The following is a 24,450-nucleotide window of genomic DNA, read 5'->3' as shown; positions in this document are numbered from 1 at the left end:
GGGGCACCGAGCGCGCCCCGAATCCCGCGGGGAGGGTCCCCCGCGCAAGCTAGGGACCGGCGACACCAGGGATGTCGCCTTTGTCTGCAGGCACACTTTTGCCAAGGTGGCGGGGCCGGCGAGATGAGCAGGCCCAGCCGCTGCGGTGCGGGAGCACGGGTGTGGCCGGGACCCGGCGCGCTGCCCCGCCGAGCGCAGCCTCGGGGTCGCCGGGTGGTGGGGCCGGGGTCGCCGGGCCGGGGGCCTGCGCCTCGGGAGCGCGGCGGGCTCCCGGGCCGCGGGGCAGGACCCCGACTCCGCGCCCCGGGGAGGCGAGGCCGCGAGCGCGCGGCTCCAGCGCTGGTGCCGTGCCTCCGGCTATAGGCGGTGACTGCGAGCTCCTCGCCCTCCGGAGCAAGGTGTCCCCTGGCAGGAAGGCGTGCTTGGACTGGGGAGGGGGCGCCTTTGCAGAGTCCTGGAGTTGGCACCGCTTGGAAGTGAGACGTCATTGTCTGGAGTCCCGGGGTAGAAGCGGATTCTCCAGGTGGGGCAGGTGGCGCGAGCGACAGGGGAGGCTTGGGTCAGAATGGAGGGCGGCGAGCAGTCCTCGGCGGCCTCTCCCTCCTCTTCCCTCTGATCTGGCCTGCCACTTGGGCAACCCTAGAGGGCTGGTGTGTTTCCATTGTCTGGGAAATGGTTTTACCTGAAACCTATGAACCAAGAAACCTATAGGGCCCCCGCCATAGTGGTGGTGGGGGGGACCAAGGCACAGGGAACTTGGGCAACAAGGTCAGGCGCCAGGAGGCAGTAGAGCTGGTCTTAAAGCCAAGTCTGGTGCAGGACTGGGCTCCTCATTAAAACATCCGGGCAGATGTTAGGAGCCTGACTTAGTTGCAAACGGAAGCCTGGCACCCTGGCATGGTTTCCAGGAGTGGCTGGGCTGGGGGAGCAGCGCGGAGATTTCAGCCGGGCACTAGGACCAAGCGGCCAGGGCTCCCCGGCAGCCATCTCCCCAGGCTGCTGCAGAGGCGGTGCGGCTCCCTAGGCAACTCACTACTGGGCTCTCATCTCGTCCCCCTCGCTTTCCCGCCCTTTCCTGGAGAACACAGGGAAGTTTCTCTTACTGATTTTGTCCTGAGAAAGAAGTCGGGGTGTGTGTGTGTGTGTGTGTGTGTGTGTGTGTGTGTGTGTGTGTGTGTGTTGCAATACTGGGGATGGAACCCAGGGGCGTTCTACTTCCGAGTGAAACCCCCAGCCCTATTTTTTAGTCTTTATTTTGAAACAGGGTCTCACTGAGTTTCAAAGGGCCTCACCAAGTAGCTGAGGCTGTCTGAGAACTGTGATCTGCCTTTCGCAGCCTCCCAAATACTGGGATTATAAGTATGTGCCACCATGCCCAGCAGAAGTCTTTGCATCTTATTTTGTGGTACTGGGGATGGAACCCAGGGGCATTCTACCTCGGAGCTACACCCCAGCCCTATTTTTAAAAAATCTTTAACAGGATCTTGCCAGGTTGATGAAAGTGAGTCTCACCACTTGGTGAGGGTGGCCTTGAACCTGTGATCCTCCTGTTTCAGCCTCCCACGTCCTGGGATCTCAGCCATGTGTCACCTCACCTGGCTCTTGTCACCTTTTTCCCCCAGCTGTCACCTTTTTCCTTCCCACTTTCCTTCCTTTTCTTCTTTTCCCTTTTTAGTGGGAGGGTAACTGAGGATGGAACCCAGGGGCATTCTACTTCCCAGTTACACTCCAGCCCTCTTATTTCTTATTTTGAGAGTCTGAGAAGTTGTTGAGCCTGGCCTCCCACCTGCGATCCTCCAGCCTCAGCCTCCCCAGTGCAGGGTTATGGGGCATGGGCCCCATGTGGCGCCTCCCCCGTCCAGCGGCCAGGGCTGTGCTTCACCAGTGACCCCTCCTCTCGGGCTTGTGGCTCTTGGACCCTTCCTCTGCCTGCAGAGCCCCCTGTGCACAGGGACCCGAGGTCGCAGGGCCCCACTCAAGCTTACCTATAGAGCTCCGGGCTGGGCAGATCCCACTGTCATTACCAGGGTAGCATATGACTCAGGCCTGTGCTTGGCTGAGGTGTAAATGCTACTCTGCTTTCTTTACATACGTCACACATTTACCTCTCAAAGATTGTATTTATACATACGTATACGTGTGTATATATAAATATATATGTAGTGTGTGTATAAAATTGTGTGGTACTGGGGCTTGAACCCAGGAGCATTATACCCCTTAGCAGGTTTTGTTGTTGCTGAAACAGGGTCTTAATAAGTTAGGAGGACCTTGTCAAGGTGCTGAGGCTGGTCTTGAACCTGTGACCCTCCTGTCTCAACTTCCCAAGCACTGGGATCACAGGCTTGCACCCCCACACCCCACTATGTAATATACATGTTACAGATGAAATAACTAGGGCGCCGCCTCGGTGAGCGGAGCTGGCCTTTGAAGCAGTAGTCTGGCTTCTGCGCCTTCTACATTAGGGCGCTGGGTTGAGGCACGGGCTGTTCGTGGGCCGTTTTCCTTGTCTGGGTCAGGCTCAGGGAATGCCCACTCTCACTGCTGGAAATACTCCTTCCTGCCTGATGCATCTCCCACCTTCTCCCACCAGATGCCGGTGCAGCTGACGACAGCCCTGCGTGTGGTGGGCACCAGCCTGTTTGCCCTGGCGGTGCTGGGTGGCATCCTGGCAGCCTACGTGACAGGCTACCAGTTCATTCACACAGAAAAGCACTACCTGTCCTTCGGCCTGTATGGCGCCATCCTGGGCCTGCACCTGCTCATCCAGAGTCTGTTCGCCTTCCTGGAGCACCGGCGCATGCGCAGGGCAGGACGGCCGCTCAAGCTGGCCCGGCCGCGGCGCCGCTCCGTGGCTCTCTGCATCGCCGCCTACCAGGAGGACCCTGACTACTTGCGCAAGTGCCTGCGCTCGGCGCAGCGCATCGCCTTCCCCGAGCTCAAGGTAGTCATGGTGGTAGACGGCAACCGCCAGGAGGATGCCTACATGCTGGACATTTTCCACGAGGTGCTGGGCGGCACCGAGCAAGCCGGCTTCTTCGTGTGGCGCAGCAACTACCACGAGGCGGGCGAGGGCGAGACCGAGGCCAGCCTGCAGGCGGGCATGGAGCGCGTGCGCGCGGTGGTGCGGGCCTGCACCTTCTCTTGCATCATGCAGAAGTGGGGCGGCAAGCGTGAGGTCATGTACACGGCATTCAAGGCCCTTGGAGACTCGGTGGACTACATACAGGTTAGGAGCCTCCCTGGCTGTGTGGGTGGCGTGGGCTGTATTGGGACAGCTGGGCACACTTCCCTCCAGGATCGAACCCAGGAACGTTGTACCTCAAACTACATTCCCAGACCTGTTTTTTATTTTTGTGGTACAGGGGGCATTCTACCTCCAGGCTACACCCCCAGACCCATTTTATATTTTATTTTGAAACAGGGTCTCACTAAATTTCTGAGAGCCTAAGTAGCTGAGCCTGGTTTCAAACCTGTGCCACCCTCCTGTCTCAGCCTCCCAAGTACTGGGATTACAAGTGTGTGCCAACATGCCTGGCTCAGACTTACTTTTTTTAAATTTTGAAATTGCCTGCTAAATTGCTGAGAGCCTAGCTAAACTGCTGAGGCTGGCCTTGAATCCTTTGGTTTCAGCTCCCAAGTACAGGGCAGCAGGTGCCACCACGCCCAGCTTCCTCCAGAGACCAAGGTCCTTGTGCTGTGCACACTCCCCTGTGCACTGAATGAGTGCAACGGTTCTGTAGCAGTCCTGGGGTCACACAGACCTGGGTTAGAAGCCTGCTTCTGCTGGGATTACAGGTGTGAGCCATCACATCCAGCTCTCTCTTTTTTTGTGTGTGTGTATGTGGTATTGGGAATTGAACCCAGAGATATTCTACTTCCAAATTATATCCCCAGCCTTTTTTTTTGGTGTGTGTGGGTATGGGTTTGGAACCCAGGGGCATTTGACCTCTGAGCTATACCCCCTGACCCTATTTTTTATTCTTTATTTTTGAAACAGGGTCTCACTAACTTGCGGAGGACCTCACTAAGTAGCTGAGGCTGTCTGCCAACCACGATCCTCTGGTCTCAGCCTCCTGAATGCTGGGATTACAAGTGTATATGCCAGGCCTGGCTCCAGCCCAATTTTTTAATTTGGAAACAGTATCGCCTTAAGTTGCTGAGACTGGCTTTGAACCTGTGATCCTCCTGTTTTAGCCTCACAAGCACTGGGATTACATCGTGTGCCCCCCCAGCTTTGTATTAGCTATTTTAATCCTCATAATACTCCTGAGGAGTAAGTACTCTTATCTCTGCTCATGCCTCCACCATCTTGTACCCTACTAAGATGTATGACTACAATGCCAGTTTAAAAAACAAAAAACTGAGCTGGGCTTGGTGGCACACGCTTGTGATCCCCGCACTTGGGAGGCTGAGACAGGAGGACCTCATAGGTTCGAAGCCAGACTCAGCTACTTAGTGAGGCTCTCAGCAACTTAGACCATTTCCAAATAAATAGGGTTGGGAGTATAGCCCAGAGGTAGAAAGCTCCTGGGTTCCACCCCCAGTACCACCAAAAACAAACAAACAAACAAACAAAAAACACTGAAGCGCAGAAGGTAGCTTGCTTTGTGTCACAGAGTTAGTGAGGGGCAGAGCCAGGATGCAAGCCTGCTTGAAGAGTCTCAGGTCTGCTCTTGAAATATGTCTTCCCATGGGCCACATGATGGTGAGCCTTTTGGTAAAGAAGTCTGGTGGCAGGTGTGTTGGCACACATCTATATTCTAGCACTAGGGAGGCTGAGAAAGGAGGATCTCAGGCTCACAGAGTGCCTCAATGACTTAGTGAGGCCCTGTTTCAAAATAAAAATAAAACAGGGGTAGGGGTATAACTTAGAGGTAGAATGCCCTTGGATTCAATCCCAGGAATGAAAACATACACATACACACGCAAACACGACAGCAAAAGAAATCCTGCTCAGAAGTTCTCAAATGGCCGGGTATAAGCTGGGCGTGGGTGTGGTGGCGCAAGCTTGTAATCCCAGTACTTGGGAGGCAGAGATAGAAGGATTGCAGGTTTGAGGCCAGACTCAGTAACTTGTGAGGCCCTCTGCAACTTAGTGAGACCCAGTTTCAAAATAAAAGAATAATTAAAAAAAAAAATAGGGCTGGGGATGTAGCCTGGAGGTAGAATGCCCCTGGGCTGAATCCCTAGCACCATAAATAAATAAACAAGATGGGAGGATAGTGGTTCCAGGACAGCCTCAGCTACTACTTAGTGAGGCCCTTTGGAATTCAGTGATACCCTGTTTCAAAATAAAGAATAAAAAAAATAGCTTTGGGGGTGTAGCTCAGAGGTAGAATGCCCCTGGGTTCCATCCCCAGTATGGCAAAAAAATAAAGAAATAAATAAACAAATAAAACTCACATATTCAATACCATGCACAAACAAACCCAGAGCCCTTATTATTATTATTATTATTATTAATATTATTACTTTTGGTGGTACTGGGGTTCCTGGAAACCCTTCTACCTCTGGGCTATACTCCCAGACCTATTTTATATTTTTATTTGGAAACGGGGTCTCTTAAGCCAGCGAGGCTGGCTTCGAATCTGCGTGATCCTCCTGTCTCAGCCTCCCAAGCATGGGGATTATAAGCGCGCCACCACGCCCGGCCTATTATTATTCTTTTTGCAGGGACTTTATTCTTTTTGTGTGTGTGTGTGGGTTTGGGGATGGAACCCAGAGGCATTTGACCTCCAAGCTGAGCTACACCCCTGCCCAATTTTCTATTCTTTATTTTGAAACAGGGTCTCACTGAGTTGCGGAGGGCCTAAGTAGCTGAGGCTGTTCGCAAACCATGATCCTTTGGTCTCAGCCTCCCAAATGCTGAGATTACAAGTGTGTGCCACCATGCCCGGCAGGGATTTTATTCTTTATTTTTGAAACAGGGTCTAAGTTGTGGAAGGCCTAAGTAGCTAAGGCAGGCTGCAAACCTGGGATCCTCCTGCCCTAGCCTCCCATGTAGAAAGGGTTTACAAAGCATGTGCCATTAAGTCTGGCTTATTTTTTAGTGGTACAAGGGATGGAACCCAGGGGCATTCTATCTCTGAGCTACATCTCCAGCCTTATTTATTTGCGGTACTGTGGGTTGAACTCAGTGGCATTCTACCTCTGAGCTACACAGCCAGCCCTGTTTTTTTTTTTAATTTTTTTTTTATTTTTATTTTTTGCAGGTCTGGGGATGGAACCCAGGGGCATTTGACCTCTGAGCTACACCCTCTGCCCTATTTTTTTTCCTTTTTTTTTTTATTCTTTATTTTGAAACCGGGTCTCACTGAGTTGCAGGGGGCCTCACTAAGTAGCTGAGACTGTCCGCGAACCGCGATCCTCCAGGTCTCAGCCTCCCGAATGCTGGGATTACAAGCATGCGCCACCACGCCCGGGTGTTTTTTAAATTTTGAAACAGGATCTCACTAAGTTGCAGAGGACCTCACTACTTGCTGAGGCTGTCCTTGAACCTATGATCCTCCTGTCTCAGTCTCCCAAGTACTGGGATTACAGGAGTGCACCACCATGCCTGGCTCAGAACCCTGGATTCTGGCTCAGCAGTCTTCCAGGAGCCACGCTGCCTGTTCCTGTCTTTGCTCTTCTTCCAGCCCATGGCTTCCTAGCGCTCAAAAGAAGAGTGGCTGTTTTGGTAGTCCACCTGTGTGCCAGTTCAGCCTCACTGTGCCTGTCATCTGATTTCAGTGACTTGCTCCTCCTTCCTATTCAAGGACTCCACAGAGAATTTAATTGGGGATTGAACCCTAGGGGTATTCTGCCTCTGAGCTACACCCCCAGGCCATTTTATTTTAAAACAGGGTCTAACTTACTGAGGTTAGCTTTGAACTTGTGATCCTCTTGTTTCAAGCCTCCTTAGTACAGGGATTAGAGGCACGCACCACCTTGTCTGGCTTACCAGCGAAATATTTGAGAGCACTTCTTTTTGTGGTACTGGAGATTGAGCCCAGAGGCATTCTACCTCTGACCTACACCCCCAGCCCTATTTTATTTCTTGTTTGGAAGCAGAGTCTTGCTAGGTTGTTGAGTGGTCTCACTACTTGCTGAGGCTGGCCTTGTATCTGTGCTGAGTACTGGGATTACAGGTTTGTGCCAATACGACTGTCTTTGAGACCACTTCTGTGAGCCTATCTCTCTAGGGCCAAAAACGTATCAATTGCAAAGCACTTTCCCTTTCTAGACCCAGCACCCAGTCTCCTGGGTTTCTCTCCTCACTTAGGGGCTGCTGAACCTGCTACCCCAACTCTCCTTCCTTCTGTCTCCTTCCACCTCGCATGAGTTCTCTGCTGGAAGTAAGCCACCTGAGGGAGGTCACATCCCCAGGCAGGGAGCAGCCCGGTGGAGGGGAGGGTATGTGTGCAGTCTTGAGGCCAAACCCGACTGACAGTTTACTCACTCCCCTGCAGGTATGCGACTCTGACACAGTGTTAGACCCAGCCTGCACCATCGAGATGCTTCGAGTCCTGGAGGAGGACCCTCAAGTAGGGGGAGTTGGAGGAGACGTGCAAGTAAGAAGTAACCAGGGAGTCCTGGGGCTCAAGGGCTGGACTTTATCTTTCTTAGCCCAAGAGAATAAGCCTGAAAAATGGTTATCTTGACTCGGTAGCATTCTGGGGGAGGTTCTCTGATGGTTTCTCCAGTATCCAGGAGCTCACTTCACCTGCTACACAATTCCTTCCCTGTTCCTTTTCCACATGAGGAGGAAATTAGATGAGCCTAAACTGCAGGTAAAGGACAGGGTTTTGAGGCTACAGATCCTAAAGGGCACTTTTTGGCTGGTGGCTCCCAGGTTAGGCCTCCAGCAGGGACAGAACCGATGTCCAGAAATTTGAGCAATGTGTCCCAGACCTTGGGGTACGGTCTTGTGGTTTCTTTCTTTATTTTTTTGGTGGTACTGGGGGTGGAACCCAGGGGCTTTCTACCTCTGGGATACACTCCCAGATCCTTTTTTTTTTTTAATTTTATTTGGAAACAGGGTCTCACTAGGTTGCTGAGAGCCTCACTAAGTAGCTGAGGCTCGCTTCGAACCTGTGTGATCCTCCTGTCTCAGCCTCCCAAGCGTGCGCCACCACTCCCGGCTCGGTCTTGTGGTTTCTGGTGCCTGTCTCCTCTGCGTGAGAAGGCCCAGCAGCTCTGTTCCTTTTCAGATCCTCAACAAATATGACTCCTGGATCTCCTTCCTGAGCAGCGTGCGGTACTGGATGGCCTTCAACGTGGAGCGGGCCTGCCAGTCATACTTCGGCTGCGTGCAGTGTATTAGTGGGCCACTGGGCATGTACCGCAACAGCCTCCTCCAGCAGTTCCTAGAGGACTGGTACCACCAGAAGTTCCTAGGCAGCAAGTGCAGCTTTGGGGATGACCGGCACCTCACCAACCGAGTCCTGAGCCTTGGCTACCGAACTAAGTACACAGCGCGCTCCAAGTGCCTCACAGAGACCCCCACTAAGTACCTCCGGTGGCTTAACCAGCAGACCCGCTGGAGCAAGTCTTACTTCAGGGAGTGGCTCTACAACTCCCTGTGGTTCCATAAGCACCACCTCTGGATGACCTATGAATCAGTGGTCACAGGTTTCTTTCCCTTCTTCCTCATCGCCACAGTCATACAGCTTTTCTACCGTGGCCGCATTTGGAACATTCTCCTCTTCCTGCTGACGGTGCAGCTGGTGGGTATTATCAAGGCCACCTATGCCTGTTTCCTCCGGGGCAATGCAGAAATGATCTTCATGTCCCTTTACTCCCTTCTCTACATGTCCAGCCTTCTGCCAGCCAAAATCTTTGCCATTGCTACCATCAACAAGTCAGGCTGGGGCACTTCTGGCCGAAAAACCATCGTGGTGAACTTCATTGGCCTTATCCCTGTGTCCATCTGGGTGGCAGTTCTCTTGGGTGGGCTGGCCTACACAGCTTACTGCCAGGACCTGTTCAGTGAGACCGAGCTGGCCTTCCTTGTCTCTGGGGCCATCCTGTATGGCTGCTACTGGGTGGCGCTCCTCATGCTTTATTTGGCCATCATTGCCCGGCGATGTGGGAAGAAGCCAGAGCAGTATAGTCTGGCTTTTGCTGAGGTGTGACACAGGCCCCAAGCAGAGTGGGAGATGTGCAATGGGTAAGGGAGGGGAGGGGAGCGGAAGAGAAGAGATAGGGTGGGAGGGAGGAGGGAGTGCTGTGTTTTAGTTCCTCAATGGTTCAGAGGACAGATCTGAAATGTGTGACTGTAGTAGGGCCAGGGCAGCTCTGCTCAGAGGGTGACAGTGATTCTTTAAGCTCTGGGCAAAAGGAGCTTTGATTTTTTGGCTGCTAGTCGGCTTGTCCCTGAAGGCAGGCAGTAGCCTCTGGGGATGATTCCATTTCCTCCCCCTGTGATCCAGAAGGAACTCAGAAGTATGCTACACCAAGTGATAACTTCCATTCAGTAGCAACTTCTGCCAGGTAAGTGAGCAATGACGGCCTGTAGGAATGGGTCCTCGAGTCAGTCTGAACACAGACAATAGTGGGAGAACTTCCACTGAGAGATCTGGGCCAGCCAGTGTCCCCTCCCCCACAACTAGTCATCAGAGTAGTAAGACTGTGTCTGAGCCACGAGGCCTGATCTTTAGATATTAGAAAACAGGGTCCAGGAACGGTGCTTTATGTGATGTACCCCACTTCACATCTCGGCATCCCAGGGGCGAGCCAAACCCGGCAGGAGTTAGCGCTGAAATGCTTAAAGTGTATTAAAAGGGAAAGTTTACCAGGAGAAACAAGGTAGTGTTGGTGCTAAAGACCATGGATGGACAAGTTGGGCTGAACCTGTTCCACCTGGCAACTGTTCAGATGGAGTCCAAGCTGGCTGTGATCTCTCTACTGGGCAGATAAAAGATTTTAGTCATCTAGCAGGAAAATCAAACCCAATGTGTTCACAAAGGTAGTGAGCCCTTGGGTATTCTAACCTGTACAGTCCTGAATTCCTCTCAAGTTTAGCTTTGATCTGAGGCAGACATCTCATCTCCTTTACTCCACCTTATTTTCAGACAGCATTTTGGAGGTGTTGGAAGAGTGCACTCCCTCTTCCACTCTTATGATCATGATGGTAAGTTTCTTATATGACCCTGTGCATTAGGCAAGCCTTCTCTCTGCACAGTGCAAGAATACTGGGAGCCTCTGATCAGACTGGCTACCATCTTGGAACCAACTTCCTGACAGCTGGTCAGCACACATGGCTTTCAGGTGGCTGCTCTCGACAATCATCAACAGAAAGTTTTTCAGTGTTGCCAAAGCGAACCCTTAAATCCAAGCTGGTCATCTCTGAGACTGCCCATTTCCTCAGTGGCTTTTCTACAGAATTCTTATAGCTAAGTTGTGGGTAGTCACTATTGCTTCTGTCTAGAAACCAAACTAGGAAATGGAATTGGTAACTGGATCCTAAGCTTCTTGCTTTTTTTTTCACACGTGCCCTGGGACTGTTTGATGTCTTCTACTTTTAGAGTAAAGGGAAGCCATTTTTTAGTGATTTGCAATCTAGACTATTAAACTCCTGGGTTTGAAGCCTGGGATCCTGATTGAGCTTTTGACATGAGTTGCCTATCTGCTGTCCTTTCCCAGAGGAGCCAGCTAACCCCTCAGAACCAGCACTAAGGTAGAGAGGAGTTGAGGGGCCACACCTCTAGCGTCTCCAGGTGCTTCCTACAAAGGAATGTGTGCTCTGGACCACAGATGGGTAAACCCTGGTGCTTTCCTTCCTCTCAACTCAAGGGTTTCCCAGGTATAGCTAACAGTTGTCACAAGAGAACTAATAACATTGCTGGTTGATATCAAGCCTAACCCATGATGGTTGCAAGCAGCAAGCATTTGCTAAAGGCAATTGTTCCAGGCTCTTCCGTGTTTCTGCTGGCCAAGAAGTAAACTATTTTGAGCACTACAATGGAGGAAATCCGGCCAGCCAACTGCAGAACTCCGACTTCTTAAGGGCTTTTTTTTTTTTAGCTTCTACTTGAAGGCTACTACAGGATGATGGATTCTGGATTCTGGTTCATAGCAGTCCTCTGCCTTCCACTGTGGTCATCAACTTTCCTCAAACCAAAAGAAGGCAGGTACAGAGAGCAAGCTCACAACATTTGACCTCGACTGGTTTTTCTAAATTATTTTGTACATTTTTTCAGCAGCAAAACCAAACTGAGTCTTCAGCTTTATTCCCATTTCTTGCAAGGGAAGAGCCTTTATACAACTGGACAACTTTTTCCTCACTGAGAATTTAATCCTCTTTTGTATTCCCACAGTAATTTGTAAGCATATTTATTTTTACCTGTTTTTTAAATGAGGGAATTTTATTTAACATTAAAGTTGGGAATGGGATCAGAATGGAGGCAGCTTTACTTGGTGATGGTGTTCATGTTCACTCTTGTTGCTGCCACTGAGCACAAAACATGGAGTCTTCTGGCACATCCTCTGGAGCTAAGCAATGGTGTCCAGGGGTGTCAAGGAAATCATACTCTTCAGAAGCCACATCCTTGTCCAGCTTCATCTACCATTACGTGTTCATCTTGCTTAAGCTCTTCCAGTGGAGATGGTGAGACAGTTTCCAGGCCTCCATGGCTGTGCATTTCCATGATCTTGTATGTGTGTGTGTGTGTGGGGGGCAGATACTGGAGAGTGAACCCAGGGACATTCTGAGCTTTTAATTAAAAGGACCCTTGGTCCTTTTAATTTTTTTTATTTTGAAACAGGGTCTTACTAAGTTGCTGAGGCTGGCCTTGAAGCTATAATCCTCCTCAGTACTGGAATTACAGGTGCATGCCACTGCATCAGACTTTGTCAATGACCTCAGTATTGGGCTTGTAGCCACCCTCTGAAGTTCTAGATGAAGCCATGGTATTCCTCCCGCCAGCTGTACTTGTCACCTGCCCCCACCTTGTCTTAAATGCAGTGTACACTGAGGGCAGGGGCTTGTTGGGGACCTTTACCTGGGCCACCTTTCTGCAGCCCATTGTTCTGACACAGGAGCAGGGCAGTGGCCAGGGCTCTATTCACAAGAGGCTCCTCATCTAGGATGGTAGCTCTGCACTGCTGCTCACCCAGGTTGACCATGCTTCAGCTAATGTCCTCACGTCTGACTTGCAGCTGCCATGGGCAGAATACTCCTTGACCCATTCAAAGTCCACAAGTCCCTCCTGCTCCTCTTGGCTGCTGGTCAGCCAGTAGGTGGGGAATCTTCCCCTAAGCTGTGGCAGAACTCCAAGGCGGCAGAGAACAGAATGAACCCCTTCCACTTGCGATCCTCCTCCCAGCCCCATGGAGTAGACTCCAGCATCTCCACAATCCTCACTACCTTCCTACTGAGGGCAGAGCTCTGTAGTCCTCACTGATACCCATGTTCTTCATGTGGATGTCATCCAAAGCTGGGGCTGAGACAAAGGCTCTTTGCCATCCTCTAGGGAGACTAACCTTGCCTCAGGTCCTTAAGCACCAAGCCTGGCCCCACAGCCTTGAACCAAAGTCCCCATCTCGAGTGTGCTGCCTAAGAGACAGCAAGTCATCTATTTGTCCACACTACCACCTCCTCCTCGTATGTTTCCTTTGCCCTCTTCTACTTTTTAAAGGTCACTGCCTCCTTAGGCATGAAGTATTTGCAGGCAGGACTGGGGTCTCTTCCAACTCAAGTACTTGAGTTCTGTCAGCTGTACAGCTCTGGTGCAAATGAAAGGAGCATAGCTGTTCCCCCTCTAGCTTCTCAGTGTATTTGTCCAGGATGGAGGTTTTGCTGTGACATATCCAGGCTCTCTTCCTCTGCATAAGGGAGGTGGTGCTGATGCTCCCACAACTCCATGTTCTTTTCTGCCCACTTTTTTTTTTTTTTTAATTGCGGGTCTGGGGATGTAACCCAGGGGCATTTGACCTCCAAGCTACACCCCCTGCCCTATTTTGTTATTTTTTGTTTTGAAACAGGGTCTCACTAAGTTGCGAAGGGCCTAAGCTGAGGCTGTCTGCGAACCTTGATCCTCCGGTCTCAGCCTCCCAAATGTTGGGATTACAAGTGTGCACCACCACGCCTGGCTTCTCTGCCCACTTTTTATACACTGATTCGTGTTTACCTGCACATCCTTTTCCTGCAGCACACCTCTGTCCCTGAGGGTGAGGATCAGACTCCCCTTCTTGGAAGCACTCCATGGCATGCTTCATGGTGAGGACCCACTGGTCCTGCCACCTCTGCCCAAACAACTCCACCACAGCACTGACACCAATGTCTGTCTCCTCCATCATATGGCCCTCCCCTCTGCCAAGTCCTGCAGAAGCCAGCTCCTCAAGCCAGGCTGTGGTATTGTCAAGCCAGGAGTAATCATCCCCCAATGTCTATCTTCCCCAACTTCTTTTCCCCCTTTGGTACTGGACCGAACCCAGGGGTGGTCTACCACTGAGCTACACCCCTAGCCCTTTTTATTTTGAAGGAGGGTCTTACTAAGTTGCCCTGAACTTGTGATCCTCCTTCCTCAGGCCTCCTCAGCTGCTGGATTACAGATGTGTGCCACCATACCTGGCTTATTATCCCCAACTTTTGGTTCAGCTGGCACTTTTCCTTGGTAGCTGCCAGCTTCTCCTGTAGCTCTTCTTGCTGTCCCAAGGCCGTGGAGTTGGTGACGTTGACTGCCATGGGCTCCTTTTAGGTGCCCACCTTTTTTTTTTCTTCTTGCGGTATTGAGGTTGGAATCCAGAGGCATTCTATCTCCGAGCTACAACCCTAGCTCTATTTTTTATTCTTTATTTTAAAACAGGATCTCACTGAGTTACAAAGGGCCTATAAGGAGCTGAGGCTGTCTGTGAACTGCGATCCTCCTGCCTCAGCTCCCCCCAAATGCTGGGATTACAAGTGTATACCACCACGCCCAGATCCCACCTCTCTCTCTCTTTCTTTTGTGGCACTGGGGGTGGAACCCAGAGGCTTTCTACTTCCGGGCTATACTCCCGGACCTATTTTATATTTCACTTGGAAACGGTCTCACTGAGTTGCTGTGAGCCTCACTGAGTAGCTGAGGCTGGCTTCGAACCTGTGCAACCCTCCTGTCTCAGCCTCCCAAGCGCAGGGATTACAAGCGTGCGCCACCACGCCTGGCTCCCACCTCTCTCTTGACAGCAGTGACCTCCAAAGATCTGTTAGGGCTTCACCAGTGTACTGGTCTCCTCAGTGAGTGACAGGCGCCACTGGAGCTAGTCTTGGAGCCGACAGTGACCTGGTTGCCATCATTGTGCTTTGGCTGCTGTCTTGCCCTTGGGAGCCGCCAACCTCAGCCTTAGCTTCAAGCTGGGTCTCCACCTCAGCCTCCTACCCACTCCGGCTCTCCCAGCTCTGTGTCCATTTTCCACGGTCACTTTGGTGCTTTTGTGTTTTGTACTCCCAATGTCATGGTGGCTGCTCAGTGCCACTACAGGGTCCTGGTCACCCCTTTTTCTCTCTGTGGTGCTTCTTGGATGACCATGGTGCTACGTCCGCCTGGAGCCAGGATGGAATGATGCAAAATGGGAATGCTTCCTGGTCACACGACAGCCACTGTCCTGCTGCTAGAAACCAAGAGCGTCTGCTTCTGTTGTTTGCCTTGGAGCCTCTGCTTTTTTTTTTTTTTTTTTTTAATATTTCAGGTCAGAAATTTTATATTGTACTTATTTGTCAAATAAACATTCTCACATAATGCTGGTGTGTTAGCTTTCTGTTGCTGTGCTGAGTGAAGATTCTGGATTACATAGTTTCAGGTTTCTTTCAGTCCATGGTCACTTGGCTCCATTCTTTCTAGGCATGTGGTAGGGCAGAAAATCGTGGTATGAGAATATAGTGTAGCAGAGCTTCTGACATTATGGCTGCTGAGAAGCAAAGAATCACAGAGAGGAAGGGACCAGAGACAGAATACACCCTTCAAAGACATACCCCCAGTGACCTACTTCCTCCAACAAGGCTTCGCCCCCTCCCTTTGAAGTCTCCACCATGGCCCAATAGCTGATTAAAGCATGAATCCATCAACAGTCTAACCCACTGAGGTTAGTCCCTCAAGATCTAATCACCTTCCTTCTCCAAATGCAGCCACACTGGGTATTAAGCTATCAACACATGAGCTTTTACGAGACATTTCAGATCCAAAATATAACAGCTGTTATCTCAGCTACTTCTCTGTACTTAATAAAACTGATACTTTATTCCACTTTCAAAAAGACTGGAGATAAGAAAAATTTTATCAGTGGCCGGGCGTGGTGGCGCACACTTGTAATCCCAGCATTAGGGAGGCGGAAACCAGAGGATCGTGGTTCTTGGACAGCCTCAGCTACTTAGGCCCTCTGCAACTCAGTGAGACCCTGTTTCAAAATAAAGAATAAAAATAGAGCAGGGGATGTGGTTAGGAAGGAGGTTGAATGCCCCTGGGTTCTACCCCCAGACCCTCCCCTACCCCCCCACCACAAATTTATCAGTGAAATTCAAAAGTAGGCAAAGTTGTCACAGCTGCCTTGACCTGGGGAATACTGTAGGCCTACCCTGATGACAACTGTACACCTATGGTGGTTTTTATTATTGTAGAGCTGGGCAGGGTCAGTGGTGAAATAACTGGTAAATGAGTGAGCTATGGCTAAAAACTAAAGCTTGCTATCTCTTTTGAGTGACAGCATTTTAGCTGGCAGGTAATGTACGATTGCGGCCAAGATGAAACAATGAAAAGCAGAGGGTAAACTTCCCTTCCTGTGGAACATGTAATAAAATTAACAGCAGCAGCCCTCTCATCCCATTTATTAGAGAAATAGTAAGAAAAGGTACAATGTGGGAAAAAACCAACCATCCTTCACGTCAGGCTGAACACAGCACAGTGATTTACCCCCTTCACCCCCACCCCCACCCCAGTCCCATATTCCCATCCATATCGGTTTAAATTTTGAGGTTCTTTGATTGGGAGTACCAGTGGAGAGGGAGCTGGATGAGCAGAGGAGCCTTAAGTCTGGCTGCCTCTAAGTCCCAGGAGAACGGAGCTGCAGGCCCAGTCAAGTGGAAACTGATTTGGTGGGTGCATGAAGTGGTTGCCCACCTCCCTGTTCTGTGTTCAAGCCCCCAGGGAAGGGTCTGGCAGTAAAAGATGACTAGATCCAAGCTGCCCAGGTCAGAGCTACCAAAGCATGGTCCATTCACCAATGCAACATCTCTCGAGAGCAGTGAGCTGATTCTCAGTGAGGAGCAGGGGATTACACGTGAATTGGGACCTGCAGGCCAAGTATCCCTGAGGAAAAGTCCACAAGAACAATTCAAGAAACTAGTAAGAAAATAGGGCAGAAAACCATGGGACAAACGCATAGCAGGTTTCGAAAGGCCAGAGATACTTTCTCTTGAGTCCATGATCATTCTCACCTGCCATGGTCCTTACCCCACAAATAACATTTCCCCTTCAGTCAAAAAAAAGAGCAGAAGAAAAAGATGGCCCATTGGAACTTGAGCCCCAATTGTGGTCTTCAGACAGTAGATCTGTATCAACCCTTTTACCTAAGAGGCAGTCCCTACTCAGAACCAGTGCTTGGAAAACAAGGTGGTCCTAGAGGGAAAATGTTGCTTAAGGGGGTAACATTCCATTTGGGTACATGGCAGCCATTGGACCCCCCGGTCTGGGGAAAGCAGCTGGGTTTGTGCCAGGGAGGTTTCCCACTCTAGGAAATGGGACGATACTTTTGCCTGCAGGGCCGTTCATCCTTGGAAAGGAAGCTGGATTTAGACCCAGGGTGCCAGTTGGCCTGGCAAAAGGAGCTGGGTTGATACCCACAGGGCCTGCTGGAGAAGAACCCAGGTGCCCAGCAGCTGACCTGGGGAAACCAACCTGACCTGGGCCTAGTGGACCAGATGATCTTGGGAAGGCAGCTGAACTTGGACCCTGCAAGCTAGTGGCCCTTGGGAAGTTAGATGGGTTGGGCCCTAGTGGCCCAGAGGCTCTTGGGAAAATTGCTGGACCTGAGCCCTGGAGACCAGCAGACCTTTGGAAGGTCCCTGGGTTTGAAGCCAATGTCCCAGATGACTGAGAGAAGGCATTTGGGTTCAGTCCTCCTGAACCTGCCCCCCTTGGAAAGGGGGTGGCATTTACCCCCATGGGGCCACCTGGCCTTGAGAAATGAGCTGAATTAGGGCCTATGGGGCCAGGAGCCCGTGACATGGGAGATGGATTTGGCCCTGAAAGGCTAATTCCACGAGAGCCAGGACCCATATTTGGACCTATGGGGCCAGGTACTCTTGCCATGGAGGATGGGTTTGTGCCCATATTTCCAGAAGCCTGTGAGAAAGAAGCTGAATTTGCTCCTAAAAGGCCTGCTGCTCTTAGAATGGGGGCAAGATCGAGGCCTTGAGGTCCAGGCATTCTTAAGTTAAGACCAGATCCTGTGCCCAAGAGCCCACCTGCTCTGGTGTCCAGATTTGGGCCTGGGCCCAGGCCTCCTGCCCTAGAGTTTGGCCCAAGACCTGGACCCATGCCACTTGTTCGTGGATTTGGCCCAATACCCGGGCCTGGAAACATACCTGACCTAGGGGCAGCGTTTGTACCTAAGAAGCCTGACCTCAGGCTGGGACTTGGTCCAGGGCCCAAGCCAACTGGCCTAGGATTGGGAGGACCATTCCCAGAGGGTAACAAGACACCTGTTCTCAGGTTGGGTCCAGATCCAGGGCCCATGGAGCCACCACTTCTGGGGTCAGGACTTGCTCCCAGGAGACCACCTGCCCTTGGATTGGACATAGGACCTGGGCCTGGAAGACCTCCTAACCTGGGGTTAGACATAGGCCCTGGGCCTGGAAGAGCCCCTGTTCTAGGATTTAGAGCTGGTCCCGGTCCTGGGCCCAAAAGGCCACCTGGCCTTGGAAAGGAAACTGCGCCTGTACCAGCAGGATTCATCCCTCTTGGAAAAGAAGCCATGCCTGGGTCACGAGCACCAGTGGGAAAAGGTGCTGGATTTGAAGCCAATGGGCCTGACGAAGCTGGAAAAGAAGATGGGTTCCTTGAAAATGGGGCCAGATTTCCACCAAGAGAACCAGCTGCCATGAGGAAAGGATCCGAGTTCGCACCCAGTGGGTGGCCTGTGTTCAGAATAGGACCCCCCTGTGGTCCCAGGGAACCGTCGAGCCGTCCTCGAGGTGGCAGTGGAGCACGAGTCCAAGGAGTTGGCCGCTCTCTAGGGAAAATCCGGGGTTCTTTCATACTTTCTTGGGGACGTTGGTGATAATGGGCTTGGGGCGGGTTTTGAAAAGGATCTTGGTTTTGATGAGTGCTGTCACCAGGTACCGGGTGCCAGTCCCGTGGCCAAGCTCATCACAGTCCTGCTCCCCAGGAGCGTGTTTGACAAGGACTGCAAAAGGTTTCTCCAGATGGATGATTTTCCCATACAGGATGTGATGCCCCACGATCAGCACAGGGATTCCCTTTGGCAGAACAAGAATGAGATGCCTGAGCTTCAAGGCAAGGCCAATCCACTCAGGTGCCTTTTAAAGCTGCTCTTGGCAGACAATGCTGGCACCTCCAATAACCACTTTGTCTCCAGCACTGTTAAGCAACCACACTGGACAACCCACCCTAGTGCTTCTTAATTTTTTCTAGCCCCATTAAGAGAATTTCCACTATCAGAAATGTGACCTCTCCAGAAACCCGAAGCTAAATTTCTGTACTACTGCAGAGGTGGGGGGAGAACAAGCAGGTATCTCTGCAGATTAGTGAGACCTTGAATAACAAACCTTAGGGCAGTCCTCACTCTGGGTCCTGGGAGCACCACCTCGGTGTAGCTTGCTTTCCTGAGGCATTAGGCAGGGAAAGAGGAGCCCCCTCACCTCAGTGGTGTAATGTAGGTCTCCCAGGAGGTTTCCAGCTAATCCGGTGCTGTAGCGAGCCTCGATCTCCCCCTGTAGCTCCATCAGCACCCATTCTGCCAGGCCTCCAGCCCCCGTACTGCAAGCAAAGGGCTGGCGGTTACAATATTTTTGAGGGGTGAAGAATGAGTAGTGTCCTACACCACCATTCAAGGCTCAAAGGAACTCTTTGTTGAGAATAATTTTTTGGGAAATTGGGCAGTGCTAGGCACTGAACTAGTTTTCAATGCAAAGATTTATGCAAGATGCACCTGAGGACCCTGTGATTCTTCCAGAAAAATGCAAAAGTTGTATAGTTCTAATTATTCAAGCTAAGTGAGATCTTAAAATGTACTCACCTGGAAATAACAATTTGCACCATGAGCCTTCCTTCTTTAAGATGCAACTGAAAGTAAACTGTAGAGAAAAAAGAAGAGAAAAACATTTAGGATAACAATGTCAAGTAATAAAATGATAGCTCATACTTATTTGTGTGGTAGGCAGGTTTTTATGTGTGTGTGGCACAGGTTATTGAATCCAGGGGCATTCTACTTCTGAGCTATACCCCAGCCCTATTTTATTTATTTACTTATTTTTGTGGTACTAGGGATGGGACCCAGGACATTCTACCTCCAAGCTACACCCCAGCCCTATTTTTAATTATTTTGAAACAGGGTCTGAGTTGCAAAGGGCCTCACTAAGTAGCTGAGACTGGCCGCAAACCTCGATCCTTTTGTCTCAGCCTCCCAAATGCCAGGAATACAGCATGCGCTACCATGCTTGGCTTCCTATTTTTTTCTTTTCTTTTTTCTTTTTTTTTTTTTTTGTGGGTCTGGGGATGAAACCCAGGGGCATTCTACCTCTGAGCTATACCCCTGACCTATTTTTTATTCTTTATTTATTTTTATTTTTTGGTGATACTGGGGTTCCTGGAAACCCTTCTACCTTCGGGCTACACTCCCAGACGTATTTTTATACTTTTTTATTTGAAAACAGGGTCTCATAAGCCAGCACCGCTGGCTTCGAACCTACCCGATCCTCCTGTCTCCGCCACCCAAGCACGGGGAATATAAGCACGCGTCACCACACCCGGCTTTATTCTTTATTTTCAAACCGTGTCTCACTGAGTTGCAGAGGGTCTCACTAAGTAGCTGAGGCTGTCCGCAAACCGCGATCCTCTAAATGCTGGGATTAAAAGCGTGTGCCATCACTCCTGGCTCCTTTTTTTTTTTTTTTTTTGGTGGTACTGGGGTTCCTGGAAGCCCTTCTACCTCCGGGCTACACTCCCTGACCTATTTTTACATTTTTATTTGGAAACAGGGTCTTCTAAGCCAGCAGGCGCGGCTGGCTTCCAACCTGCGCAAAACTCCTGTCTCTGCCTCCCAAGCGTGGGGATTACAAGCGTGTGCCACCACGCCCAGCTCCTATTTTATTTTATTATTATTATTTTTTTGGTGGTACTGGGGTTCCTGGAAGCCCTTCTACCTCCGGGCTACACTCCCAGACCTATTTTATATTTTTGAAACAGGGTCTCTTACGCCAGCGCGGCTGGCTTCGAACCTGCGCGATCCTCCTGTCTCCGCCTCCCAAGCGCGGGGATTACAAGCGTGCGCCACCACGCCCGGCTTCTATTTTATTTTGAAATATGGTCTCACTAGGCTAATGAGTCTTACTACTTGCTCTAACTGCCCTTGAATCTACAATTTTCTGAAGCACTGGGATTACAAGCATGTGCCACACGCTCTATCAGCATTACACAGAAGTTTCCTTACTAATTTCTGTACATGAGATAAGGTTTCTGAGGGTCACTAACAATTGGGCTGGGATGTAGCTCAGTGGTAGAGCAATTGCCTAGCATGTGTGAGGCCCTGGATTGGACCTCTAGCACCTGTGCATGCACCCCCTCCCCTCACCAAAAGTCAGCTACAGAAATGAAAACTAGTATCTCAAGGTCACATAATTACTAAGTCAGACAGAATATGAACCCAGAACATGCAATGCAGAGACCACTCTTGCCCACTACGCTAATTTGCTTTAAGGATATTCTATTTTCTTTTTTTATTTGTTTTTGCAGGTCTAGGGATGGAACCCAGGGGCATTTGAACTCTGAGCAACACCCCCTGCCCTATTTTTTATTCTTTATTTAAACAGGGTCTCACTAAGTTGCCAAGGGCCTAAGTAGCTGTCCACGAATCGCAATCCTCCGGTCTCAGCCTCCCAAATGCTGGGATTATAAGCGCGTGCCACCACGCCTGGCTAAGGATATTTTATTTTCTACTCTATGTACTTCTAAAAAACTAACAAATTTCACTTTTTCCATCAGAAATGATAAAAAGTCACGTCTACAACTTGGCTATCTTTTACATCTAGGTTCAAAACTAAAAATAAAGACAACTGAAAAAGTCCCTCTGATAACTCTAGTGAATGGTAAGATGAGTTTTCTTCATTTATTTTTTGCAGTGCTGGGGATTGTACCCACAGTACTTTATCACTGAGCTAATCTAAAGCCCTATTTTATTTATTTGTGGTACTAGGGCTCCTGGAAACCCTTCTACCTCCAGGCTACACTCCCAGACCTATTTTATATTTTTATTTGGAAACAGGGTCTCTTAAGACAGCGCGGCTGGCTTCAAACCTGCGCAATCCCGTCTCCGCCTCCCAAGCGCAGGGATTACAAGCGTGCGCCATCACGCCGGCCCTATTTTATTTTTTATTTTTATTTTTTTTTTGCGGGTCTGGGGATGGAACCCCCAGGGGCATTTAACCTCCGAGCTACACCCTCTACCCTATTTTTTATTATTTACTTTGAAACCGGGTCTCACTGAGTTGCAGAGGGCCTCACTAAGTAGCTGAGGCTGTCCGCGAACCGCGATCCTCCAGGTCTCAGCCTCCCGAATGCTGGGATTACAAGCGTGCGCCACCACGCTGGCTCTATTTTATTTTTTAAGGCATGATCTCACTAAATTGTAGGCTAGCCTCACTTTCGATCCTTCTGCTTCAGCCTCCCAAGTTGCTAAGATTACCAGTGTCACTGCATTTGACTGGGTAAGTTAACTTACCCATTAATAAATGCTATGGGCACCTTTCACTGAAAATACCCAAGTATTTCAATGTTTAGGTAATACCTTCATTTATACAACAGCTCCACCTGGTGGCAAGTTTTCAGTACTCTACAAGAGTATATTAAAATGGGGCACACTTGGCTGAAGTGTGAAGCCTGAACTGGTTTCACTTGCACTTGTGTATTTCTGGAAAGGAGATTCATGGCTAAGTCTTTCAAATGCATATATGGAGCCTAGTATGGTGGTACATGCTTGTAATCCCAGCATTTTGGAGGCTGAGATAGGAGGATCATGGTTCGTGGTCAGCCTCAGCTTAGTGAGGCCCTCTGCAACTTAGTGAGACCCGGTTTCAAAATAAAGAATAAAAAAAATAGGGCTGGGGGTGTAGCTTGGAGGTAGACCGCCCCTGGTTTCAAATCCCCAGTACTGGGGGCGGAGAAGAGCTAGGGTTATAGTTCAGAGGTAAAATATCTCTCAGTTCGACTCCCAGTACAAAAAAATTTAAACAAAAACTTGAATTCTATAATTTGTTTTCTTGCTCCCTGAGATTTCTAGGCAATTGTCCTTAGGGTCAGAGTAGGTAGATGTATCTGGGTACTGAACTGAGGACTCACCTGGAGGCAGCAGGGACTATGAATAGGCATTTAATTTATTGTGTATATGACTAAAAAGAATATGAGACCTGGGCCTGGTGGTGCATACCTATAATCCCAGCTACTGTAGAGGCTGAGGCAGGAGGATTACAAGATCCAGGTAAGCTGGGACAATTTCACATGCCCTTATTTCAAAATAAAAAATAAAAAGGGTTGGCAGTGTTGCTCTAAGATATGGTACCATCCCTAGCACCTGGGATGGGGGGAAAGGATATGAGAACACTGTTGCTGTCCCTTTGAGAGTAGGTACAAAAAAAAAAAAAAAAAAAAAAAAGAAAGAAAGAAAGAAAGAAAAAGAAAAATAGGTGGGAAAGAAGTGTAACACAAGTTGAGTATTCTTAATCCAAAAATATGATATGCTTCAAAATGTCAGCACTCAAATAGTTTAAAATTTCAAAGAATTTTAGGTTTTCAGATTAGGGGTTATCAATTACATACTATATGCAAATATTCCAAACACTGTAAGCTGGGCACAGCAGTGCATACCTGTAATACCAGTACCTGGGAGGCAGAGACAGAAGGATCACAGGTTTACTGCAATTTAGCCAGGCCCTCTGCAACTTAGTGAGACCCTGTTTCCAAATAAAAAACAGAATGGGGCTGGGGGTATAGAATGCTCCTGGGTTCAATATACACTATCCCCCCAATAAGAAATTTGTATCAGTCAAATCTTGAAATTACAAATAAAACAAGATCTCTATATAACAGAAAGACTTCTAAGTCTTCAACTGAATGTTATCCTAAAAACTGAGATGATTAAAACCACTTCCAGTTGCTTGGTCTAACTTACTTACTTCTTTCTTTCTTTCTATCCTAAAAACTGAGATGATTAAAACCACTTCCAGTTGCTTGGTCTAACTTCTTTCCTTCCTTCCTTCCTTCCTTCCTTCCTTCCTTCCTTCCTTCCTTTCTTTTTCTTTCTTTCTTTCTGGGTCTGGGTCTGGAACCCAGGGACATTCAACCCCAGAGCTACATTCCTGTCCTATTTTTTATTTTGAAACTGGGTCTCACTGAGTCCTCCAGTCTCAGCCTCCTGAATGCTGGGATTAAAAACCTGCACACACCCCCCCCCCTTAACATTTGGCTTTCTAAATTGTAGGTCTATCAAGAGTAACATTTGAAAGTCAGTTTGAAAGACTGTAGCAAATCCTGGAGTAGAAGAGCTCTCCTAGCAAGTCTCTTGCCAGGATTTGACTACAACCAGCTCAACAAGGTAACTGTAGATCCAGGGAGAAAGTTTTTAGTTTTTCACAAAGATCGTTCAGGGTCAGGTGTGGTAGGACAAGCCTATAATCCCAGTAATTGGAAGGTGGGGAATGAAGGTTCAAGGCCAGCCTCAGCAACTTAGTGACACCCTGTTTCAAAATAAAACATAAAATAGGGTTAGGGGTATAGCTCAAGAATAGAATGTCTCAATCCCCAGTACCAAAAAGTAAAGGGGGGGGGGCCCTCCTTAGAGGTACAATGCCTATAGATTGTAGATGCAAGCCCCAGTATCATTCATCATTCATATATATATATATATATATATATATATATATATATTTTTTTTTTTTTTTTTTGGCTTTAAATTTTCTAGAAATGTTACCTAAGCTTACAGCACATCATCCCCAGGTCTTAAGATAGGGTAGTGGTTATAGGTAAAGCCAAGTCTAGTTTCTCAGGACAGTGGTACAGATGACTTCAAAGCCCCTGAACACTTCATAGAGCAACAAAAGGATCATCATTCAAAGAACCAATCTAGACCCTAAATGAGAACCTTAACCAAAACCCAAAAGCTTAGCCGGGCGTCGTGGTGCACGCTTGTAATCCCAGCATTCGGGAGGCTGAGACCGGAGGATCGCGGTTTGCGGGCAGCCTCAGCTACTTAGTGAGGCCCTCT

The 24,450-nt window shown here is 49.3% G+C and overlaps 3 protein-coding genes across 4 annotated transcripts; 1 reads left to right on the top strand and 2 right to left on the bottom strand.

Moving 5' to 3' along the window:
• Positions 1 to 2,590: 2,590 nt before the first annotated feature.
• On the top strand, positions 2,591 to 16,129 carry HAS3 (hyaluronan synthase 3; the record flags this gene model as incomplete). 2 transcript variants are annotated; one of them, XM_080704141.1, is made up of 3 exons in its annotated part: positions 2,591 to 3,226; positions 7,449 to 7,550; positions 16,094 to 16,129. In XM_080704141.1, 3 exons carry the CDS (start codon positions 2,591 to 2,593, stop codon positions 16,127 to 16,129), a joined length of 774 nt encoding a protein of 257 aa, XP_080560267.1. The 2 variants fall into 2 exon arrangements, with proteins under 2 accessions (XP_080560267.1, XP_080560266.1); XM_080704140.1 differs by lacking the exon at positions 16,094 to 16,129 and adding an exon at positions 8,190 to 9,113.
• A 460-nt stretch (positions 16,130 to 16,589) lies between these two features.
• On the bottom strand, positions 16,590 to 18,212 carry DERPC (DERPC proline and glycine rich nuclear protein; the record flags this gene model as incomplete). Its single annotated transcript, XM_080704142.1, has 1 exon — positions 16,590 to 18,212. One exon carries the CDS (start codon positions 18,210 to 18,212, stop codon positions 16,590 to 16,592), a length of 1,623 nt encoding a protein of 540 aa, XP_080560268.1.
• On the bottom strand, positions 18,209 to 19,235 carry CHTF8 (chromosome transmission fidelity factor 8; the record flags this gene model as incomplete). Its single annotated transcript, XM_080704143.1, has 3 exons — positions 18,209 to 18,433; positions 18,836 to 18,953; positions 19,213 to 19,235. The coding sequence occupies 3 exons, from the start codon at positions 19,233 to 19,235 to the stop codon at positions 18,209 to 18,211; spliced, it is 366 nt and encodes a 121-aa protein (XP_080560269.1).
• Positions 19,236 to 24,450: the final 5,215 nt, after the last annotated feature.

This window comes from Muscardinus avellanarius, assembly GCF_963383645.1.
Source record: "Muscardinus avellanarius genome assembly, chromosome: 10".
Lineage (NCBI taxonomy): Eukaryota > Metazoa > Chordata > Mammalia > Rodentia > Gliridae > Muscardinus > Muscardinus avellanarius.
Note: the sequence above shows the minus strand (reverse complement) of the source record. Positions and strands in the feature narration are given on the sequence as shown.